This window comes from Bombina bombina, chromosome 6 (assembly GCF_027579735.1).
Source record: "Bombina bombina isolate aBomBom1 chromosome 6, aBomBom1.pri, whole genome shotgun sequence".
NCBI lineage: Eukaryota > Metazoa > Chordata > Amphibia > Anura > Bombinatoridae > Bombina > Bombina bombina.
The window spans coordinates 711,270,990-711,288,127 of NC_069504.1; the positions used below are offsets into that span (position 1 = coordinate 711,270,990).

Genomic DNA, 17,138 nt, shown 5'->3' on the forward strand with positions numbered 1-17,138 from the left:
CACAATCTTCGCACACCACCTACGATGTACACAGGCAAAGAATGAGTGGGAGAATACCTAAAGCTTTGCTGGGGTGTTCTTTGCTTTCTTCTGGTGGCCAGGAGTTGAATTCCCACTAGTAATTTAATGTATTTGTGGACTCTCCATGCCATTGGAAAAAAAATGAAAGTTTCACGTGGGTTCAAAACCACAATCAGTGTAACTAACCACTACGCCACATCATGAACACTAAAAAGGAAAAGATCTGTCCTATCGGACAAACCCTCTCCCAACCCTATAGTGAAAGGTCCTTGCGCCAAGGAAAACCTAGATACACATAGAGAGACAGGAGCGCCATGGACTAAGTCTATATAGATGGATAGATCTCAAATGGAAAAGGGCAAAAGGAATAACGTCCGTGCAGGTACATATGATAATAGCATCCTATGAAACTGCCGACATTAGCAGAGAATCTCCTCAACCTGAGAGAGAATAAATACATTTAGATATATAAAATATGCCAGTATAATTTCCCAGGATCGCAAAGAATTATGTACCTTACACAGGACAAAAAGAAAAAACTCAGAAAGGTTCAATAAGAAATTGGACCCTCCACTGGGATCCCAAATACTCCTTTACTAGAGTAGAATTAATAGATCTGGTATTATCTACAAAGTAATATAGTAATGAAAACCTCTGAGAAGGATCATTTTATAAAATACTAAAAAAAAAAAAAAGTAAAAAAAAAAAAAATGAATGGATAAATACCAGTAACCACCGCTAGATGGCAGTAGACAGTGATATCCCTGTCAAATTTATAGATAGAAACGATATAGTAATAAAACATAAAGGTGTATTAAAACCTATGGAAAGAAATATTACGGCTTTCCAGTATCACAGCCCCACCTCATGATCCCACCTAGGCTCAAAAAAGAAGGAATCGCCAAAGACTAGTCTTGGACGCATCCTCAAACCAGGATCTTAACCAGTAAGATTTTCGAGCCGATATGGTAAGCCTGAAAGCTTAGTCTTCCCACTTAACACTTGACAGAAAGTAGCAAATAGAAAGAAATTCTTATTCTGGAATTCCTCAAGAGGAATGTCTGGTCCGAATAGAATTAGACAACGTATGAACCAGTATGCTGCCGCATAAGGTATTCATATCAACCTTGGTTGCCATCCTGAGCAACCCCCCCTATATCTGTGGGCTCCTTAAAGGAACAACTATCCTCTATGGGAATAGGTGGTCTCCTGGCTAGCGTGGAAATTAATCAACCCTGTGTACCATCTACGGAGACTCCTTTGAGGAGTCCGCTAAGGAAAACCCCTCTTTCAATTGAGGAAACGGAGAAAAAGGAGATACCCGTTCTCTCTTTAGTAATGATCTGAGAAACTTGATCTGATATAAGAACAACGACGACCATGATGTCGTTCCAGAGTAGCTAAAACCTCCTTAAGTAATAGACGGAGGTGGTCTAACTTAAACTTAAAAGATACCACCACTTCAGTATCAGCAGGAGAAATTATACGGTCATAATCTGAGGATTTATTCTCAGGCGCTACCGAAGTATCCTCAGGCTTCTGGAAAAGGACCTCTGAGATAGCAACAACTGTGACATAAAACCTTGTTCACTGAATGTTTAGTTTTCCTCTTGCGCTCTCCCTGCAGCATGGGAAAAGCCGACAATGCATCCTGGACCTCCTAGTACGAGAAGGAAGCGATGTCTTGCAAAGTAACTCCAGGAGTTGTCCTGGAGGAAGCGCAGGGCACTGGTTGAATGGACGCTAAATTTTTTGGGACACTTGAGGAGAAGGCTGCAGAATATATTGAACATTGTCAGAATGCATCTTGAACAGCATCTGAGACAATTTTGGCTCTGAAAAAGGAGGTTTATCTCTAAACTGTAAAACCCAGAACAGAAAGTTTTGTTTGGCAAAGCATAAAGTATATATAACATCCTTATTCACACAAAATCTGAATATCCTAGAGATACTGTGTCTTTAAATATTAAAAGTAACTATTAACATAGAGAGATCTTTTGGACAACTGGTCACAAATTTGTAAACTAATGTTTTGATGTTACTGTGACTTTAAATGGGAAAATTAAATACTTTATATTAGGGAAAAAATATGCTTTAGCCCATAAGGGAAAAACCCTATACCTCAGCTCAGCTTTGCTGAGGCGTGTGTCTACCAAAGGGTAGGAAAGTACAAATAGTAGGCATCCAGACTTCACAATAATACACTCAACACGGAATGTGAAGCCTCTCTGCTGCGTGACAAAACGCAGTAGAGGAGACCCACTGTCACTGTCCGTTACATCGGCTTAGGGCTATGTGTGAAAAAAAGTGCGCAATGTCGCGTAGTCTATCTCCGCCCATCATGGGCGTAACAAGGAAAGTCTCCCGGGCGGCTAAAACAGTCTCAGAAATAGAGCCGTCGGGAGAAGTAACAGCATGGCGGTTTCAAAATCAGACCTCCCGGTGGCTAGTTAATGCACAATGAGCCGTTAGGAGAATAAATTATGAGTAAACATAAGGCGAGCTGCGCAATAGAAATAAACCTCCCGGTCGGCTAGTAATACAGAAAAGCAGTAGGGAGCAGGGCATTGTCAGTCATTCATAACAAGACTAGCCGCTCAGCGAAACTAAACCTCCCGGTCGGCTCTTGAATTAAAATAAAGCCGTTGGGAGTTGCTAACCTGACACACCAAACATACATAAGAGCCACTTCTCCACGTCCCCAGTGCCTGCAGAAACTGCCCTATGACTTATCCTCTACTAGGGATAATGTCATCTTGTGTCCACCTTTTTGTATATATTAAAGTGCCAAATTTTTTCTGTGTACATTCCCCAGAAATAAGTTAGTATTTACCTTATAAATCAGCCCAGCATTAAGGCAGCTCACCCGGCTTGCAAGGTCCTCCCCCTCACATTGGCCTGTGGAAGTAAAAAGTACTGAGAATTTCTCCCTCAGACTTTCATAAGTAGGGCAGCATCAGTATATGGGAGGCGCAGTGAGAATTATGTCCCACAAGTTCCCATTGCTCTAAAGCCACCAAAGCTCTACTGAAGAGACTGATATGGACTACGGCTACACCCTAGAACAAAGCAGCACAATCTTGCACTACTTTAAAAATAATAAACTCTTGATTGAAAAATCTAATTCAACACCTCACTTTACCACTTCCTATCACTAACGTAGGCAAAGAGAATGACTGGGGTGGGAGGGAAGGGAGGAGCTATTTAACAGCTCTGCTGTGGTGCTCTTTGCCCCCTCCTGCTAACCAGGAGGTGAATATCCCATTAGTAATTAAGATGATCCGTGGACTCATCGTGTCTTAAAGAAAATGGGCTGGCATCTAAACTTACATTCTTGCATTTTAAATAAAGATACCAAGATAATGAAAATAATTTAATAATAGGAGTAAATTAGAAAGTTGCTTACAATTGCATGCTCTATCTGAATCATGATAGAAAAAAAATTGGGTTCAGTGTCCCTTTAAGTAAAAAATAAATAGTTTGCATTTATAATAAAAAAAAAAATTTGTTTAAAAATTGCTGGCAAGTATTTTAAAATAATTTTAAAAAAATAAGCAAAATGAGTTACACAGCTATGCTTTCTAGAAGAGTCTGATCCACCTTCCCTTATCAGCGTTTAGCATCAGAAACACAGGCATATTTCAACTGAGTTTACAGCAGCTTATTTGCTTCTAGGCATACTCCAGCAGATATTGAGTGTTTAAGTCTTGCATTCTACCAAATCGAAGGTGGATATAGATACAGCCATAAAAGGAATTGTGTGTGTGTGGGGGGGGGGAACTTAAAATAAAGGGTTAATGGCAAGGCACTGCAGTATAAATTTGCAGGTAAAGTAATTAAAGTACATATTATATTTTGCCTCTATCCCAACTTCTTTTATGTCCCTTTAAACACTAAATTTATATCACTAATCTAGCAATACTATATGCTGCAGCATACCATCTAATCTGAGGTATTTAAAGCCACGGTAAGCAAAGTAGTCTTCCATGATGGTCATCAGAGTAGTCATCTGGCAAAAGAGCAGAACCTTGTGGTTGGTGGCACGTAACTTAGGGAGGATGCGATCTAAGACCTCAAACTTTCCAGATGCGCGGTAAAGATCCTGCCTGTTTAAAAAAATAAAAGTTGATCAAAAAGTCATAGAATGGGTCAGAAGTCAATGTGAGACATGTAACCATAATTGAGACTAGAGAAAAAAAGTCACTTTTTAAATGTACAGCCATTGAACTACAGAGCTTTGAAAAGTAGAAAACTAAAGGCACATACTTTTAATAATAAAAAAAAAGCTAAACTGCAAGAAAAAAGTCAAATCCAGTAAAAGATTACATTTGTGGAGCTATAAAATACTAGTTTGTTTTTTCTTAAACTACAGAAAACATCTCCCTCAGACCTTTGTTATGTCCTTAAAGGGACACTAAACCCAAACATTTATTTTATGACTCAGATAGAGAGCATACCATTTTTAAAAATGTTCCTATTTACTTATATTATGCAATTTGCTTTGTACTCTTGGTATCCTTTGAAAAGCATACCTAGGTAGGCTCAGGAGCTGGGAACTAGCTACTGATTGGTGGCTGAACAAATATACCTCTTATAACTGGCCTCCCTTTTGTGCACCGCTGCTCATTTCATAAAGGATACCAAGAGAATGAAGCAAAATTGATAAGTAAATTGTAAAAGTTGTTTAAAATTGTGTGCTCTGTCTAAAAATCAAGAAAGCAGTGTAAACAATCCAGTAATGGGAACAGCACTTGTTAAACGGAGTGTCCGGAGGAGACTTACCAAGTCTCAAATCATATGTAAAGCAACAAGTCCTCCAGCACTACCAATAATAAATTACCTTTATTAGTATTACAACATTGGTCAACAAATATCTGCCTAGCTCAGCCCTTCCTCATGCATAACAAAGCTACAAATAATGTTACAAAGCTACAAATAATGTTGCAAAACACTTCTGCCATAGAGTACTAAAGACACGTGCACACTCCTGAGCTCTTATGAGCCTACCTGGTTTTACTCTTCAATAAAAAGATACCAATAGAACAAAGCAAATTTAAAATGTTATAAAAGATTAACAGAAAAATTAGGTACAACTTAAGTTATGCTTTTAAAATGCTTTAGCATAAAACACAATTTTAAATTTTCCCAATATCTCTTTAAAAGCCGTTCACAATACATCTGCTTTTGCTGGGAGATGTAATCCATATCGTTCTGAAAATTGAGAACATTTCTTTGATTACGCAAGATGGTGTTTATAGGCACTGGAAAGCAAGGACTGGAATTTGTTTTAATTTAATTAATACTGTGTACAATTGTGATAAGAAATCATAAACACAAAGTAATGGTCAGCTATACCTGTGCGTTGGTGTCTAAAGCAGGTGATCTCAGCACAAAACATTGGCCATTTCAAACTTGGCAACTATGTTTTTGTGGTAAAGAACTAAACTAAAATGCATTACTGCACCGCCATGTGTAGCAGTGTTTGCAAAAACATAAGTTATGCTTACCTGATCATTTCCTTTTCTTTAGATGGATAGAGTCCAGAGCTGCATTCATTACTTTTGGAAAATTCAGAGCCTGGACACAAGGAGGATGCAAAGACACCCCAGCCTAAGGTTTAAATACCTCTCCCACTTCCCCCATCCCCTAGTCATTCTGCCGAGAAACAAGGAACAGTAAAAGAAGCATAGTGTGAAAAAGGTGTCAGAAGAACAAAAATAACAGACGCCCCTCAGAAAAATTACAGGCGGGTAGCTGTGGACTCTTTCAGTCTGAAGAAATTTTTTTTATCAGGTAAGCATAATTTGAAAAAGCCCAAGGACATAGATCCACAGATAGACCAGAAGCCTTGCTAGAGACCGCAGGAACTAGACTCGACTGAGCCAACAGCCTCCAAGAGACACTGTCTACCGGCAGACGGTCTCCCAACAACAAACCCCTTATTAAAGAAAGGGATCAAACAGCCGTATTCACTGAAAAGGAGAAAAACCCGGAAAAAACATCCATGAAGGGTGCTATAGAACCCTAAATAGGGCACGGAAAAAAACCAGAAATAGGGCCCAAACGAGCCCCAAAGAACGCTGGGCGAGAAGAAACCCCCGAGGGCCAAACCAACCGAGACCCAACTGTAAGAGTGAGATCCTTCAATAACTCCAAAAACGTGCCTCAGTAGAACACAAAGGCGCGGCAGTCTATAAAAAAAGGCAAAACTTCCCTCCGCCAGGGCAAACTAAGACCCAGGCCCCGAAGGTTGACCCCATGAAGCCTCAGAGACAGTCACTCCCTCACAGGGCTGAACTGGACTAGGTGATTCCATGCAGGACGAGCACTGGTTAACGGAACACGGACAATATCTTTAACACACTCCTGGGAGATGTAAATGCACCAGAGCCAAAGATATGGCCATATGGAACCGTGTCGTAACCTCCGGATGAAAAGAGCCACCCTCCAGAGAAGGATAAGCCGCGTTTGGGTTACCTGCATGCGTAGTAAGAGTTGGTTGTAGGGAACACGCCTCGCGGGAAGCAGAATCCACAGAGGCAGATGGCCCAGCGGGCCCGAGGAACGGAGCACTCTAAAAACGGCATTCGGAACATAACTGATTGACATGCATCAGCCGGGCCAATTCATATTCTTCGCAAGAAGTAGAATCAGAATCGGAGACATCCGTCTCCAAAAAAGTTAGAATTCTCCATTACTGGGATATAGATAAAAAATCGACCAATAAGAAAAATGTAAACAGCACCTAACACCCCCAATGGCTGTTCAATAACCCTGCTCAGGAGATATTAACCCTTGATTCCAAGATACAAAACATAATTTATGCTTACCTGATAAATTCCTTTCTTCTGTTGTGTGATCAGTCCACGGGTCATCATTACTTCTGGGATATAACTCCTCCCCAACAGGAAATGCAAGAGGATTCACCCAGCAGAGCTGCATATAGCTCCTCCCCTCTACGTCAGTCCCAGTCATTCGACCAAGAAACAACGAGAAAGGAGTAACCAAGGGTGAAGTGGTGACTGGAGTATAATTTAAAAGATATTTACCTGCCTTAAAACAGGGCGGGCCGTGGACTGATCACACAACAGAAGAAAGGAATTTATCAGGTAAGCATAAATTATGTTTTCTTCTGTTATGTGTGATCAGTCCACGGGTCATCATTACTTCTGGGATACCAATACCAAAGCAAAAGTACACGGATGACGGGAGGGATAGGCAGGCTCATTATACAGAAGGAACCACTGCCTGAAGAACCTTTCTCCCAAAAATAGCCTCCGAAGAAGCAAAAGTGTCAAATTTGTAAAATTTGGAAAAAGTATGAAGCGAAGACCAAGTTGCAGCCTTGCAAATCTGTTCAACAGAGGCCTCATTCTTAAAGGCCCAAGTGGAAGCCACAGCTCTAGTGGAGTGAGCTGTAATTCTTTCAGGAGGCTGCTGTCCAGCAGTCTCATAGGCTAAACGTATTATGCTACGAAGCCAAAAAGAGAGAGAGGTAGCAGAAGCTTTTTGACCTCTCCTCTGTCCAGAGTAAACGACAAACAAGGAAGAAGTTTGGCGAAAATCTTTAGTTGCCTGCAAGTAGAACTTGAGGGCACGAACTACATCCAGATTGTGTAAAAGACGTTCCTTCTTTGAAGAAGGATTTGGACACAAGGATGGGACAACAATCTCTTGATTGATGTTCCTGTTAGTGACTACCTTAGGTAAGAACCCAGGTTTAGTACGCAGAACTACCTTGTCTGAGTGAAAAATCAGATAAGGGGAATCACAATGTAAGGCTGATAACTCAGAGACTCTTCGAGCCGAGGAAATAGCCATTAAAAACAGAACTTTCCAAGATAACATTTTTATATCAATGGAATGAAGGGGTTCAAACGGAACACCCTGTAAAACGTTAAGAACTAAGTTTAAACTCCATGGTGGAGCAACAGCTTTAAACACAGGCTTGATCCTAGCTAAAGCCTGACAAAAGGACTGGACGTCTGGATTTTCTGACAGACGTCTGTGTAACAAAATGGACAGAGCTGAAATCTGTCCCTTTAATGAACTAGCTGATAAACCCTTTTCTAAACCTTCTTGTAGAAAAGACAATATCCTAGCGATCCTAACCTTACTCCAGGAGTAACCTTTGGATTCGCACCAGTATAGGTATTTCCGCCATATTTTATGGTAAATCCTTCTGGTAACAGGCTTCCTAGCCTGAATCAGGGTATCAATAACCGACTCAGAAAAACCACGTTTTGATAAAATCAAGCGTTCAATTTCCAAGCAGTCAGCTTCAGAGAAGTTAGATTTTGATGTTTGAATGGACCCTGTATCAGAAGGTCCTGTCTTAGAGGTAGAGACCAAGGCGGACAGGATGACATGTCCACTAGATCTGCATACCAAGTCCTGCGTGGCCAAGCAGGTGCTATTAGAATTACTGATGCTCTCTCCTGTTTGATTTTGGCAATCAATCGAGGAAGCAGCGGGAAGGGTGGAAACACATAAGCCATCCTGAAGTTCCAAGGTGCTGTCAAAGCATCTATCAGAACTGCTCCCGGATCCCTGGATCTGGACCCGTAGCGAGGAAGTTTGGCGTTCTGGCGAGACGCCATGAGATCTATCTCTGGTTTGCCCCAACGTCGAAGTATTTGGGCAAAGACCTCCGGATGAAGTTCCCACTCCCCCGGATGAAGAGTCTGGCGACTCAAGAAATCCGCCTCCCAGTTCTCCACTCCCGGGATGTGGATTGCTGACAGGTGGCAAGAGTGAGACTCTGCCCAGCGAATTATCTTTGATACTTCCATCATTGCTAGGGAGCTTCTTGTCCCTCCCTGATGGTTGATGTAAGCTACAGTCGTGATGTTGTCCGACTGAAACCTGATGAACCCCCGAGTTATTAACTGGGGCCAAGCCAGAAGGGCATTGAGAACTGCTCTCAATTCCAGAATGTTTATTGGAAGGAGACTCTCCTCCTGATTCCATAGTCCCTGAGCCTTCAGAGAATTCCAGACAGCGCCCCAACCTAGTAGGCTGGCGTCTGTTGTTACAATTGTCCAGTCTGGCCTGCTGAATGGCATTCCCCTGGACAGGTGTGGCCGATGAAGCCACCATAGAAGAGAATTTCTGGTCTCTTGATTCAGATTCAGAGTAGGGGACAAATCTGAGTAATCCCCATTCCACTGACTTAGCATGCATAATTGCAGCGGTCTGAGGTGTAGGCGTGCAAAAGGTACTATGTCCATTGCCGCTACCATTAAGCCGATCACCTCCATGCATTGAGCTACTGACGGGTGTTGAATGGAATGAAGGACGCGGCATGCATTTTGAAGTTTTGTTAACCTGTCTTCTGTCAGGTAAATCTTCATTTCTACAGAATCTATAAGAGTCCCCAAGAATGGAACTCTTGTGAGAGGAAAGAGAGAACTCTTCTTTTCGTTCACTTTCCATCCATGCGACCTTAGAAATGCCAGAACTAACTCTGTATGAGACTTGGCAGTTTGAAAGCTTGAAGCTTGTATTAGAATGTCGTCTAGGTACGGAGCTACCGAAATCCCTCGCGGTCTTAGTACCGCTAGAAGGGCACCTAGAACCTTTGTGAAGATTCTTGGAGCCGTAGCCAATCCGAATGGAAGAGCTACAAACTGGTAGTGCCTGTCTAAGAAGGCAAACCTTAGATACCGGTGATGATCTTTGTGGATCGGTATGTGAAGGTAAGCATCCTTTAAATCCACTGTGGTCATGTACTGACCCTCTTGGATCATGGGTAAGATTGTCCGAATAGTTTCCATTTTGAACGATGGAACTCTTAGGAATTTGTTTAGAGTCTTTAAATCTAAGATTGGCCTGAAAGTTCCCTCTTTTTTGGGAACCACAAACAGGTTTGAGTAGAACCCTTGTCCTTGTTCCGACCACGGAACCGGATGGATCACTCCCATTGTTAACAGATCTTGTACGCAGCGTAGAAACGCTTCTTTCTTTATCTGGTTTGTTGACAACCTTGACAGATGAAATCTCCCTCTTGGGGGAGATAATTTGAAGTCTAGAAGGTATCCCTGAGATATGATCTCTAGTGCCCAGGGATCCTGAACATCTCTTGCCCAGGCCTGGGCGAAGAGAGAGAGTCTGCCCCCTACTAGATCCGGTCCCGGATCGGGGGCTCTCGGTTCATGCTGTCTTTGGGGCAGCAGCAGGTTTCCTGGCCTGCTTGCTTTTGTTCCAGGACTGGTTAGGCTTCCAGCCTTGCCTGCAACGAGCAACAGCTCCTTCCTGTTTTGGTGCAGTGGAGGTTGATGCTGCTCCTGTTTTGAAATTCCGAAAGGGACGAAAATTAGACTGTCTAGCCTTAGCTTTGGCCTTGTCTTGAGGTAGGGCGTGGCCCTTACCTCCCGTAATGTCAGCGATAATTTCTTTCAAACCGGGCCCGAATAAGGACTGCCCCTTGAAAGGTATATTAAGTAATTTGGACTTAGAAGTAACATCAGCTGACCAGGATTTTAGCCACAGTGCCCTGCGTGCCTGTATGGCGAATCCTGAGTTCTTAGCCGTAAGTCTGGTTAAATGTACTACGGCCTCCGAAATGAAAGAATTAGCTAGTTTAAGGACTCTAAGCCTGTCCGTAATGTCGTCTAGCGTAGAGGAACTAAGGTTCTCTTCAAGCGACTCAATCCAAAATGCTGCCGCAGCCGTAATCGGCGCGATACATGCAAGGGGTTGTAATATAAAACCTTGTTGAACAAACATTTTCTTAAGGTAACCCTCTAATTTTTTATCCATTGGATCTGAGAAAGCACAGCTATCCTCCACCGGGATAGTGGTACGCTTAGCTAAAGTAGAAACTGCTCCCTCCACCTTGGGGACCGTTTGCCATAAGTCCCGAGTGGTGGCGTCTATTGGAAACATCTTTCTAAATATTGGAGGGGGTGAGAACGGCACACCGGGTCTATCCCACTCCTTAGTAACAATTTCAGTTAGTCTCTTAGGTATAGGAAAAACGTCAGTACTCGCCGGTACCGCAAAGTATTTATCCAACCTACACAGTTTCTCTGGTATTGCAACAGGTGTTACAATCGTTGAGAGCTGCTAAGACCTCCCCTAGTCGTACACGGAGGTTCTCCAATTTAAATTTAAAATTTGAAATATCTGAGTCCAATCTGTTTGGATCAGAACCGTCACCCACAGAATGAAGCTCTCCGTCCTCATGCTCTGCGAGCTGTGACGCAGTATCAGACATGGCCCTAGCATTGTCAGCGCACTCTGTTCTCACCCCAGAGTGATCACGCTTGCCTCTTAGTTCAGGTAATTTAGACAAAACTTCAGTCATAACAGTAGCCATATCTTGTAATGTTATCTGTAATGGCCGCCCAGATGTACTAGGCGCCAAAATATCACGCACCTCCCGGGCGGGAGATGCAGGTACTGTCGCGTGAGGCGAGTTAGTCGGCATAACTCTCCCCTCGCTGTTTGGTGAAATTTGTTCACATTGTACAGATTGACTTTTATTTAAAGTAGCATCAATACAGTTAGTACATAAATTTCTATTGGGCTCCACCTTGGCATTGGAACAAATGACACAGATATCTTCCTCTGAGTCAGACATGTTTAACACACTAGCAAAAAACTTACAACTTGGTTATAATCTTTTTTAGCAAAAAACGTACTGTGCCTCAAAGAGGTACTAACGATTAAATGACAGTTGAAATAATGAACTGAAAAACAGTTATTGCATCAAATTTTAAAACAACACAACTTTTAGCAAAGGTTTGTTCCCATTAGTAAAAAACAACACTAATTAAATTTGTACATAAGAAAACAAAACAACGTTTTTTATACACAGTCACTATAAGAATTCTCACAGCTCTGCTGAGAGAATTTACCTCCCTTCAAAGAAGTTTGAAGACCCCTGAGATCTGTCAGAGATGAACCGGATCATGCAGGACATATAAAAGTAGCTGACTGGAATTTTTTGATGCGTAGCAAAGAGCGCCAAAAACGGCCCCTCCCTCTCCCACACAGCAGTGAAGAGAAACGAAACTGTCACAATTAAAGCAAAAAACTGCCAAGTGGAAAATAATGCCCAAACATTTATTCACACAGTACCTCAGCAATGTAAACGATTCTACATTCCAGCAAAAACGTTTAACATGAGAATAGTTATTAAAAGGATTAGTGACCTTAACACAGTAGTTCCGGTGAAATACCATCCCCAGAATACTGAAGTGTATACATACATGTCATTTTAACGGTATGGCAGGCTTTTCTCATCAATTCCATTCAGAAAATAAAAACTGCCACATACCTCAATGCAGATTCATCTGCCCGCTGTCCCCTGATCTGAAGCCTTTACCTCCCTCAGATGGTCGAGAACAGCAATATGATCTTAACGACTCCGGTTAAAATCATAGTAAAAATCTCTGTCAGATTCTTCCTCAAACTCTGCCAGAGAAGTAATAACACGCTCCGGTGCTATTTTAAAATAACAAACTTTTGATTGAAGTCATAAAAACTAAGTATAATCACCATAGTCCTCTCACACATCCTATCTAGTCGTTGGGTGCAAGAGAATGACTGGGTCTGACGTAGAGGGGAGGAGCTATGTGCAGCTCTGCTGGGTGAATCCTCTTGCATTTCCTGTTGGGGAGGAGTTATATCCAGAAGTAATGATGACCCGTGGACTGATCACACATAACAGAAGAAAAACCCAGGCAGATTCTTCTTCTAAAGCTGCCTGAGAATAAACAGCACACTCCGGTGCCATTTAAAAATAACAAACTTTTGATTGTAGAAATAAACTAAGTTAAAAAAAACACCACAGATCTCTCACAGCTTCCTATCTAGTTAGGCTGCAAGAGAATGACTGAGTATGACAGGTGAGGGGAGGAGCTATATAGCAAGCTCTGCTGGGTAATTCTCTTGCAGTTTCCTGTTAGGAAGAGAAATATTCCATAAGTAATGGATGACCCGTGGACTGACTACACTTAACAGGAGAAAATAAAAAAACGTGTTGTGCACTGCACCACTGTGTACTACTACTGATGATTGATGATCTATCTTCTGGAAATCTACACTTGACTCAACTAAATTATATATTAAATAAATATAAATAATAAATATAATATTACATTTATCATCTATCTAGTAAGTAACTCTATATATCATTTGTCTTCTATAATCTATCTACTAGATTGATGATAGAGCAGTACGTAGTAGATATTATTTATATATATTTTGGTAACATTATGTTGATTATATTTTACAATTCACTTCACAATACATCCAACAAGCAACCCTTAATGAACATTTATAAATAAAATATATTGTATTACAGAGGCGGAGCCTGCAGCCGTCAGTGATGGCCGCATTCCCTTGAGGCTCCTGACACAGAGGAAAACATAATTTATGCTTACCTGATAAATTCCTTTCTTCTGTTGTGTGATCAGTCCACGGGTCATCATTACTTCTGGGATATAACTCCTCCCCAACAGGAAATGCAAGAGGATTCACCCAGCAGAGCTGCATATAGCTCCTCCCCTCTACGTCAGTCCCAGTCATTCGACCAAGAAACAACGAGAAAGGAGTAACCAAGGGTGAAGTGGTGACTGGAGTATAATTTAAAAGATATTTACCTGCCTTAAAACAGGGCGGGCCGTGGACTGATCACACAACAGAAGAAAGGAATTTATCAGGTAAGCATAAATTATGTTTTCTTCTGTTATGTGTGATCAGTCCACGGGTCATCATTACTTCTGGGATACCAATACCAAAGCAAAAGTACACGGATGACGGGAGGGATAGGCAGGCTCATTATACAGAAGGAACCACTGCCTGAAGAACCTTTCTCCCAAAAATAGCCTCCGAAGAAGCAAAAGTGTCAAATTTGTAAAATTTGGAAAAAGTATGAAGCGAAGACCAAGTTGCAGCCTTGCAAATCTGTTCAACAGAGGCCTCATTCTTAAAGGCCCAAGTGGAAGCCACAGCTCTAGTGGAGTGAGCTGTAATTCTTTCAGGAGGCTGCTGTCCAGCAGTCTCATAGGCTAAACGTATTATGCTACGAAGCCAAAAAGAGAGAGAGGTAGCAGAAGCTTTTTGACCTCTCCTCTGTCCAGAGTAAACGACAAACAAGGAAGAAGTTTGGCGAAAATCTTTAGTTGCCTGCAAGTAGAACTTGAGGGCACGAACTACATCCAGATTGTGTAAAAGACGTTCCTTCTTTGAAGAAGGATTTGGACACAAGGATGGGACAACAATCTCTTGATTGATGTTCCTGTTAGTGACTACCTTAGGTAAGAACCCAGGTTTAGTACGCAGAACTACCTTGTCTGAGTGAAAAATCAGATAAGGGGAATCACAATGTAAGGCTGATAACTCAGAGACTCTTCGAGCCGAGGAAATAGCCATTAAAAACAGAACTTTCCAAGATAACATTTTTATATCAATGGAATGAAGGGGTTCAAACGGAACACCCTGTAAAACGTTAAGAACTAAGTTTAAACTCCATGGTGGAGCAAAAGCCTTAAACACAGGCTTGATCCTAGCTAAAGCCTGACAAAAGGACTGGACGTCTGGATTTTCTGACAGACGTCTGTGTAACAAAGTGGACAGAGCTGAAATCTGTCCCTTTAATGAACTAGCTGATAAACCCTTTTCTAAACCTTCTTGTAGAAAAGACAATATCCTAGCGATCCTAACCTTACTCCAGGAGTAACCTTTGGATTCGCACCAGTATAGGTATTTCCGCCATATTTTATGGTAAATCCTTCTGGTAACAGGCTTCCTAGCCTGAATCAGGGTATCAATAACCGACTCAGAAAAACCACGTTTTGATAAAATCAAGCGTTCAATTTCCAAGCAGTCAGCTTCAGAGAAGTTAGATTTTGATGTTTGAATGGACCCTGTATCAGAAGGTCCTGTCTTAGAGGTAGAGACCAAGGCGGACAGGATGACATGTCCACTAGATCTGCATACCAAGTCCTGCGTGGCCAAGCAGGTGCTATTAGAATTACTGATGCTCTCTCCTGTTTGATTTTGGCAATCAATCGAGGAAGCAGCGGGAAGGGTGGAAACACATAAGCCATCCTGAAGTTCCAAGGTGCTGTCAAAGCATCTATCAGAACTGCTCCCGGATCCCTGGATCTGGACCCGTAGCGAGGAAGTTTGGCGTTCTGGCGAGACGCCATGAGATCTATCTCTGGTTTGCCCCAACGTCGAAGTATTTGGGCAAAGACCTCCGGATGAAGTTCCCACTCCCCCGGATGAAGAGTCTGGCGACTCAAGAAATCCGCCTCCCAGTTCTCCACTCCCGGGATGTGGATTGCTGACAGGTGGCAAGAGTGAGACTCTGCCCAGCGAATTATCTTTGATACTTCCATCATTGCTAGGGAGCTTCTTGTCCCTCCCTGATGGTTGATGTAAGCTACAGTCGTGATGTTGTCCGACTGAAACCTGATGAACCCCCGAGTTATTAACTGGGGCCAAGCCAGAAGGGCATTGAGAACTGCTCTCAATTCCAGAATGTTTATTGGAAGGAGACTCTCCTCCTGATTCCATAGTCCCTGAGCCTTCAGAGAATTCCAGACAGCGCCCCAACCTAGTAGGCTGGCGTCTGTTGTTACAATTGTCCAGTCTGGCCTGCTGAATGGCATTCCCCTGGACAGGTGTGGCCGATGAAGCCACCATAGAAGAGAATTTCTGGTCTCTTGATTCAGATTCAGAGTAGGGGACAAATCTGAGTAATCCCCATTCCACTGACTTAGCATGCATAATTGCAGCGGTCTGAGGTGTAGGCGTGCAAAAGGTACTATGTCCATTGCCGCTACCATTAAGCCGATCACCTCCATGCATTGAGCTACTGACGGGTGTTGAATGGAATGAAGGACGCGGCATGCATTTTGAAGTTTTGTTAACCTGTCTTCTGTCAGGTAAATCTTCATTTCTACAGAATCTATAAGAGTCCCCAAGAATGGAACTCTTGTGAGAGGAAAGAGAGAACTCTTCTTTTCGTTCACTTTCCATCCATGCGACCTTAGAAATGCCAGAACTAACTCTGTATGAGACTTGGCAGTTTGAAAGCTTGAAGCTTGTATTAGAATGTCGTCTAGGTACGGAGCTACCGAAATCCCTCGCGGTCTTAGTACCGCTAGAAGGGCACCTAGAACCTTTGTGAAGATTCTTGGAGCCGTAGCCAATCCGAATGGAAGAGCTACAAACTGGTAGTGCCTGTCTAAGAAGGCAAACCTTAGATACCGGTGATGATCTTTGTGGATCGGTATGTGAAGGTAAGCATCCTTTAAATCCACTGTGGTCATGTACTGACCCTCTTGGATCATGGGTAAGATTGTCCGAATAGTTTCCATTTTGAACGATGGAACTCTTAGGAATTTGTTTAGAGTCTTTAAATCTAAGATTGGCCTGAAAGTTCCCTCTTTTTTGGGAACCACAAACAGGTTTGAGTAGAACCCTTGTCCTTGTTCCGACCACGGAACCGGATGGATCACTCCCATTGTTAACAGATCTTGTACGCAGCGTAGAAACGCTTCTTTCTTTATCTGGTTTGTTGACAACCTTGACAGATGAAATCTCCCTCTTGGGGGAGATAATTTGAAGTCTAGAAGGTATCCCTGAGATATGATCTCTAGTGCCCAGGGATCCTGAACATCTCTTGCCCAGGCCTGGGCGAAGAGAGAGAGTCTGCCCCCTACTAGATCCGGTCCCGGATCGGGGGCTCTCGGTTCATGCTGTCTTTGGGGCAGCAGCAGGTTTCCTGGCCTGCTTGCTTTTGTTCCAGGACTGGTTAGGCTTCCAGCCTTGCCTGCAACGAGCAACAGCTCCTTCCTGTTTTGGTGCAGTGGAGGTTGATGCTGCTCCTGTTTTGAAATTCCGAAAGGGACGAAAATTAGACTGTCTAGCCTTAGCTTTGGCCTTGTCTTGAGGTAGGGCGTGGCCCTTACCTCCCGTAATGTCAGCGATAATTTCTTTCAAACCGGGCCCGAATAAGGACTGCCCCTTGAAAGGTATATTAAGTAATTTGGACTTAGAAGTAACATCAGCTGACCAGGATTTTAGCCACAGTGCCCTGCGTGCCTGTATGGCGAATCCTGAGTTCTTAGCCGTAAGTCTGGTTAAATGTACTACGG

General features: G+C 42.6%; 1 protein-coding gene across 1 annotated transcript in view; it reads right to left on the bottom strand.

Annotated features, from left to right (window-relative positions):
* Window positions 1-17,138, bottom strand: part of SMARCA4 (SWI/SNF related, matrix associated, actin dependent regulator of chromatin, subfamily a, member 4) — a 293,213-nt gene that overhangs the window by 141,707 nt on the left and 134,368 nt on the right. Inside the window, 1 exon segment of the mRNA XM_053719399.1 lies at window positions 3,961-4,127. Within this exon segment, the coding sequence (XP_053575374.1) occupies window positions 3,961-4,127 (167 nt within the window).